This window comes from Phalangium opilio, unplaced genomic scaffold (genome assembly GCF_054372755.1).
Source record: "Phalangium opilio isolate 3A_F unplaced genomic scaffold, DU_Popi_V2 ptg000095l_1, whole genome shotgun sequence".
Taxonomy (NCBI): Eukaryota; Metazoa; Arthropoda; class Arachnida; order Opiliones; family Phalangiidae; genus Phalangium; species Phalangium opilio.
This window is the reverse complement of record NW_028324200.1, coordinates 1,262,483-1,270,449: the sequence shown is the minus strand read 5'-3', so window position 1 is coordinate 1,270,449 and position 7,967 is coordinate 1,262,483. Positions and strand designations below refer to the sequence as shown.

Below are 7,967 nucleotides of genomic sequence, written 5' to 3'. Positions count from 1 at the left end.
CCCACTATTCTATGGAATCAGTTCCATACTGTCTTGGCCAATCGTATTATCCGTTTCATCGAGACGACAGGACTCAGCGCAGTCTAGCCAGCTCGAGGTGCACAATATACCTTTGGTATCGGTGCTTGATATGGTGACGCGTCACCCTTTTCAACATTAGCATTAACATGAAATCCCACTAATCCAACAATTCAGGTATTCTCAAACAGAATTCGAAGAGAAATGTTATTATAAACATAAAGGTAACCTAACAATATGAATATCGACAATAAAAATTTATTTTTGGTCATTTATATCTGTAACACAGGAAATAAAGAACAGAATATTTTAAGTTTTATTTAAAACCAAGTTTTGTTGGATCGTCTCACGTAACGACAGAAACTAGCAATAACTTGTTGTAAATTGATGGTGAATTAAAAATATGCAAAAAGCCTTAACGCGTTTCTAAGCAATGAGCTTTCTACTTCCATGGAATAGATCTAGCCAGGCCATAATTTATTTTTCAAAATCCTAATAAGTGTAATCAAAAATAAAACATTGACGAAATATTGTTACCACCATACTGTAGAAAAGCCAAGAAACCAGATTCACACGCAAGAAAACGACAATTTTCGCCCTTGAAATTAAGATAATAATATATTTTCAGCACTTCGATTTAGGTACCGATTCAAAATTTAGTAACATTTTACACAAGTGTAGAGAACATGTAAAAGTTGTTTTTAAATTTTTTTCTGTTGCTATATAATTAATTTTATTTTAGTCTGACTTTATCCCGTAAATCATAATTAAAATAAATCCGTGATTAATCAGATTTTTTAGAAACTGTGAAATGTGATTTCTTCTGAAAACAAGATGCAAAATTTCCAACTGTTAACACTATGTTAATGTAAAATGGCCCCATAATCAAATTCACAATAAAGAAGATAACGATTTTCGCTATTGAAAAATAGTCATACTTCAGATACAATGAAAATATCCCAGCGTAAAGATCGTAAGCTATAATAACGCCCATTAAAATTAAAAACATTTCCCCTTGAAATTTAAAATCAGCAAATAATGTAATAAATAATGATAAAAGATAAAGCACATGCCCTTGAGAGAATGTTCGAGATAATTGAAACATTATCCAGTACTTTCCGCGAAAAATGTGATTCTTCTCCAAGCAAGTGAACCCCATACTTGCTCTGACCTTTTGATTTTGAAAGTCTTTGACAGTAAGAGTACCTTGTTCGAGAATTTTACCTTCAACCCAACCTTTTCGGTAACCCTTAATGTGAGCGTTAAAAATAAAATATATGAATTCTATAATGGAAGAAGATGGTCCTCCATCGAAGGAAATTTCTTTTTCAACGCCATTGTTACAAACAACGAACGAACCCTTACCCGCAGAAGGTAGCACGTTAAAAATTTTAGAAAATATTCTAACATGACCTATATCCCATATCACCCTATTGGCTACGAGCATTTGCGTTAAAGTTTCGCTTAAATTGTCCGGATCGTACAATATAGCCCCTTCTCCAACGAAATAATTCCCGTCGTGAATGAAATTGACGATTCCGTTCAGAGCTTCGGAAGTTAGAATACTGTCTTCATCCAAATGCACAATCCAGTCTTCGTCCGTAAGACAACTGACACCTTCTTCTAAGCAGTATTGAAGATTCCGGCCTAGATTTAGATAAAATAATATCTTTGAATTTTATCAAAATAATGTATATTAAAACAAAAGGTCTAGATCAAGGACGGGTGCCAGATCATAAACGTTTCCTCTCATTTCCTACCCCTTTAAGTCGACCTACTTCGAATCGCTAGAGTGCTACGCCATGGGTAAAACCAGGATAGTTGATTTAATGCTTTGGCCTATGTCATCCAATTTTTGAAGTCGACCGTGGCGCCACATATTTTCGTAAGGAAAAGCGGGGGGGATATTGGGATAGGGGAAACTAGACCTTCGCCCCGTACATCTAATTATGTTCCGTAAGAAAACTAGAGGTCGCTAGAAGCACTAGCTTCTGCAACACTTCTGCAATGCCTCTACCGCACGGTAACGGAATTTGCCAGAGTCGACTCTCCTGGGCCGCGTTCAGCAGAGCTCAGCGTTGAGTCAGCGCTGTTAGCCATGTCCTACTGAACGGGATTTTGTTTTGGATTTTGACGTCACGCAGCTCAGCGCTGAGCCAGCGCAGTCATCAAGAAAGGGTCGGTTTTTGGGATCACGGGACGTAAAACGCTTAGTTCACAGCTTGGCGAAAAAAAAGATCATGGAGGAATTATTACAAATAGCTCTTGCTGAATCTGATGGGACTACCTATTTAATTGCCGTGAACCCAGTTGATCAGGCGAGAACTTTGAGAGATATGTTAGTGTTTCAAATTTTAATTATTATTGTTGTTCTTATTTATCTCTATAAATATGTTTTCATACACGTTTTGTTAAGCCCTGGTATGTTGCGCGCTTTAATGCGCTACCGTCATTTTTAAAACACCGATAACTGGAGAAAAGTGTTCAGCAAAGCTATGACGACCGAGATGACGACATAGCTCACCGGTCAAAGTTTTCCAAAATTCGCTGTTTTTCTTGGTGAGCTCGGCTGAACGCAGCCCTGGTTTGCAGCTTAGGCCTAGTTACTGTGCCTGCGGTATCTCGTATTTTGCTCATACTGATGACGAAAGTGGTAACATATTTCGCCAATATGTAGAGAAAGACCGAGCGAAAAACTTTACCTAATATTTACGAGGTTTAAACCTAATAATCACCGTGTTTCATTTAATTAAGAGTTAGTTGATTTTGAACATAGGTTACGTGTCGTTTTTGCCGCATTAGAGTTGTGAACCTTTGAAAAATACTTGAAATTCCCTAAAAAGTGTTATACTTAAAATAATTAATTTTGCCTAGATTACACTGTCACTCACTTAACCCAATGAAATGAACTAGATGAGTACAACCTGTAGTTAATAGGTCAACAAGGCCAAAAAAACTATTGCTTAGCTAAAACTGCCTGTAATTGGGCGAGAGCAGGCTTGCATTGACTGTTACGTTAATAAGGTGGCACTCACAAAAAAGTTGGAAACCGAAGACATTTTGTTAAAACACATACTTTTGATCATAGATGAAAATAGAATTACCCTTGAACAATGTTTCATTTTTCGTTTCATAAGATTGCGGGACTATAATTTTAAATACGTCTGATGGTAATTCCATCTCTTTCTCCGTTACTATTTCAATAACAAATTTCTTCAGTCCTAAATCTTCACAAATATTTTTAATCAAGTTGGCGTTTTTGCTGACTAGGTTCGGATAATCGCCCCTTGTCACGACTCTGAATGAAATTTTCGGTAATTTCTCTAAACTCGCTTTGATTTCAACTGGTCCCGGGAAACAATCGTAAAATATTAAACCAGCTATGCCAAAGATAACCACGAAAAGTCTATGAATAACACCTATATAGCTCAAAATTAAAATGAAATAGTTGTCGTAATTTGAAGCTGGATTCAAAGAAATCATTCCAGTAAAATTGTTCTTGAAGAAGAAAATCGATTGCACAGACAAATAACCAAGAGTCAATAAGACTAAACAATGAGATATGTGTCGCGTCGAATACATCTGGAATTAAGGAAACTTTAGAATTAACGTTTTAGCTAGCGAGTATAAAAAGTAATTAATAAAAATAGAACTTATAATTATAAAAGTTTCACAGCCCACTTGATGGTAAAAGAAGTCGTATTTCGTTGTGTGTCTGTGTGTGTGTCTGTGTGTCTGTCTGTCTGTCTGTCTGTCCGTTGTTACACCCACGTGACCGCGTTCGCAGTTTGCGTATCGGAGCAAACGTGTTCGCCATTTCCGAACTGCTTTCACAGTCACGGAAATGGCTCCTCTACTTCAGTTCTCACACCACCATCTTCTGGTCTTTGTCCATCCCACACGGACACCAGTCTGTTCTTACTGGCTTCTAATCACCACCATTTTCTGTTCTTTGTCAATCCCAAATTGACACCAGTCTGCACTTACACTGGCTTCTAACAACACCATCCACTGGTCTCTCGTCTATTCCACATAGACACCAATCTGTATCATTGGCTTCTACTCCATTATCATCGTTTGGTTTTAGGATATACGCGGCGATCAGCTAGGGTTACGAGAAACGTCTAGCCTCCCTAAGGTGGGATCGCCACCAAAGGTTTTCGCAATTGCGCTTTTTCCTTACTATTATAATGCAAACGAATCGTATATATACCCACCCTAACCCCAACAAACAGGTTACCCTAAAAAATTTACTAACTAGCACCATGAATGGCGAGAAAAAACTATAAGGAAGATCACGTGCCTCTGGGCAGCGTATGAGAAAACAGCCCGCCGTTGGTGACGTAACAGCACACGGGGTATATAACATAGCTGCAACCCCGACTCCAACACAAAGACGACACCTATGGTGGAACAAGGCTCCTCGGTGCCACTCCCATATCAACGGTTGTCCAACGCTGCCACAGCCCCAGAGAGCGGAAGCTCTAGCAATGGCGTCCTGACCCTTCACATCGCAGAAACCATACAGATCGCCCCACAAACCAGAGTTGCCTTTGCAATACCGGATGGCCACGTGGGCATGTTACTAGGACTACACCATCTAATGATGCAGGGATGCCATATAGGAGGAGGCGTAATTGATGCAGACTACCGCGGCCCGGTCAAAGTGATCCTCTTCAACATAGCACAGACGGAACTTCACATAACCCAAGGGGACGCACTTGCGCACATAATAATTACACCATGCTACACAGGACCAATGGAAGAGGCCGCCACATTACCGCCAACCGACCGAGGAGAGGGGGGCTTTGGCTCCACAGGCCGCTGAAACCAGGGACAGTGCCGGTCCACTCTAAACACTACCAAATTCTACAATGAACTGGTTGTAACGAAAAAAAAATAAAAATAAAAATCCAACACAATTGTACACTAACATTGTAACAAAACACACAGCCATGTAACCGACAAAAAAATGTAGAAGAGCAATTTGTACATAAACCCAAGCTGTAACCTATAAAGACGGGCCCGAGGCAGGCGTATAGCCAAGCCCACATGGCCCATATACTTATTATATAAAAAAAAACCCTACCAGTTGATTTATCCGTTACCAATCTGTATTGAAGAATGATATTCCAAAAATATGATTAAGGCTTTTGTCGTCTACTTAAAACAAAGCAACAGCGTTTCTCCAATGTAGTTTCTCTACACTGTTGGTACAGTCCCGGACAAAAGTTCCTGGACATTTTCATTTGGCTGCCATTTTGTTCCTATTTGAGCTAGAGTAACAAAATAGGACTTTCTAGATAGGTTGCCTTCTCCAAATTATTTTAAAATTAAAAATGACTCGGTGGCACTAATAGGGCGTAAGCCATAGCACAAATAGTAAAGCCCCCCGATAATGACGTCATGAAATAATGCTTCAAATGGATCAGCAATGCTATCGTAGCACGCGTCTTGTCACGTAGAATCCAAAACTGTTTTCAAATTGAACATCGGGTCAGAAAATAAAAAGTTATGACTAAAAACGTGACGTTAAAAACATTGGCAAATAAGCCTAACGATTAATTATTTCATCTATATCAACTTAGCTCAGTAGTAAAACATTACGATCAGAAAAACAGGATGTTCACGCCATAGCATAGTTTTAATCTGAAATTATAGAAATGGGGTTTTAAGAATTACGTTCAGTAATGTGGCGATTTATTAGTTAATTGCCAGTAGGGTCTCGATTTTAAAAGGACAATAGGGTTCCAACCTAGAAATGAAATTTTTGGAAGGCGCTTTAGAAAGTAGAAATTTTGGATTTGTGTGCAGGGTAGTGTTAAGTCTGTGAATGTGGAATAATAAGCAAGTTGTGATTGCTAAAGTGGAAGGATTTTCGACATTGAAAATTTTGCAAATATTCCATAATGCGCGAAGTTTGCGTTTTGGGTTGAATTCATCTGTGGCTTTTCTGTAGTAAATGTTTTAAGCTCTTAAAGAATAAAATATTTTGTGTAGCTTCTGGGTGGGTGGGTTTTCGATGATTAATGTTTTTGTGTCTTTTCGGTAAATAATGTTTGGGTGTCGTTTCGGTATAAAATTGTTCGGTTGGATTTTGTTAGGAAATGTTTTGGGTGCTTGGAGAATAAATATCGTGGCAGAACTCCAGTTTGCAGAATAGGTGAGGTGTCTACCATGGAAATATAGCGAAGAATCGGGAATGAAGATTCACGATGACATGAATTAGAGAAGAATCTAACAACGACAAATTCTTGAAGAAGGATGCGTATATTAATTTTCATTTTGAAATGGATGGTAATCTCCGAAGATAATGGTTCGAATTATTATATTATTTAAATTAAAATGACTCACTTGTCCTAATGACATGAAAATATTGATATTCGAATACTCCTCATTTTGTCTGGAAGTTTAATTTTTCCAACACTTTTGAAATTAGACAACTATCTCTTTAACTTTTAGAATGCCATATATTTTTGTTAAATCTAAGGTTAATTATAGAACGTTGTATTTAAAAAAGTAGTCTTCAAGAAAAGAATGAAATGGGTTTTTAATGTGTATATAAAAAACTATATAAGTAGTTAACTGGCATTTACACAGTCATCATAATAATAGGGGCTGGGCTTCATGAAACGAGAAAAAAATACCTTTTGTTTTTTAAGCTTGCAGCATGGCAATCACTTAATTCATCAACCACGCCAAAATGTATAATCATGGTAAACAAGTGCCTGCCTACTTGGAGATGATGTTACGATTTACATTTATTCACTAATGAAAATATTCAGGAAGAATATCATGAATGTTTGGAAAAATTTAATCATGAATATTTTTGAAAATTTGATCATGAACATTTATAAGAATTTAATCATGAAAATTCAGAAAAATCAATCATGATAACTAAGAAAAAATCTATCATGAATATTTAGAAAAATCAATCATGATAACTAAGAAAAAATCTATCATGAATATTTAGAAAAATCCATCTTGAATATTTGAAAAAAAAATTCTTCATGAATATATAGAGAAAAAATGCATCATGAATACTTGGAAAAAATACATCTTGAATATTTTCAAATTATAACGAATGGTTTTATTGATGTTAAGATTTAAATTGAAATTCCCAATGTAAAAAACTCGATGTCTTAGATTAGTGGTGTCTTTCAATTTTGAGTAACAAATGGTATATAGGACATTGTAGAACATGGGTTTGATTTATTGGTCTTCCAGTACTAATTTCTAAGTTAGTATACTTACGACGGTCTATTTACTTATGCAAAAAACGCGATACAGGATTGATTGACGTATAAACAGTTAGTAGTGTGAACTTCAAAACCTGTTCAATATCTCGATTTACATATTAGAACTGAAAAATAGCTATTAGGTTTTATCGATTCACATGGGTATACGGCTAAACACTTCCAAGACAAAGAACCCCAGGCATAATCTCCCATTACTGAAATTGTACAAAATCCCCCATCCCCAGACAAAATCCTCGGTTGTTAACTCTATCCGAGAAAAGTGAAAAATCCCCCGATAATTATCCCCATCATAAAAAAATACAATATCAATATAATCCGAAACACTTCAGCAATCCGGTAGTGCAAAAGATCAGGTGTTGGACTATTTCTAATTAATTCATTGACTTTCATTCATTTCAAGGGAAAAATAAGTTTAACCACTGAAAGAACACTTGTGGGAGTTTTAGAATTACTCATACCATTCACGGGGTCTGAGGAAACTCTTTGCTAAATTTCAACCTTCTGTTTTGGATAAAGAATGGGCGCGAGGAAATTTGTTTTCACGCTATAGGATAGGCAACTCCCCGATCTCCGACAGCAGCTTATTCTGTATATACTCTATTTTCAGCTTCGGTTGTTAGCACTCTCAAAGCTAGGTCTCTGTGTTATGTAGCTTTGTGCGTGCTGACAAGAGACGAAGAAAAAAAAAGA

The 7,967-nt window shown here is 36.9% G+C and overlaps 2 protein-coding genes across 2 annotated transcripts; one reads left to right on the top strand and one right to left on the bottom strand.

Annotated features, from left to right (window-relative positions):
• Window positions 1-228: 228 nt before the first annotated feature.
• On the bottom strand, window positions 229-4,285 carry LOC149635044 (glycolipid beta-1,4-mannosyltransferase egh-like). The gene is made up of 8 exons (XM_089850916.1): window positions 4,273-4,285; window positions 3,123-3,398; window positions 2,910-2,942; window positions 2,800-2,853; window positions 2,658-2,720; window positions 1,427-1,665; window positions 1,134-1,378; window positions 229-247 (listed from the first exon to the last, which is right to left on the bottom strand). The coding sequence occupies exons 1-8, from the start codon at window positions 4,283-4,285 to the stop codon at window positions 229-231; spliced, it is 942 nt and encodes a 313-aa protein (XP_089707042.1).
• A 138-nt stretch (window positions 4,286-4,423) lies between these two features.
• LOC149635043 (deoxyuridine 5'-triphosphate nucleotidohydrolase-like) lies at window positions 4,424-4,846 on the top strand. The gene has a single exon (XM_089850915.1). The coding sequence runs from the start codon at window positions 4,424-4,426 to the stop codon at window positions 4,844-4,846; it is 423 nt and encodes a 140-aa protein (XP_089707041.1).
• The last annotated feature ends 3,121 nt before the right edge of the window (window positions 4,847-7,967 follow it).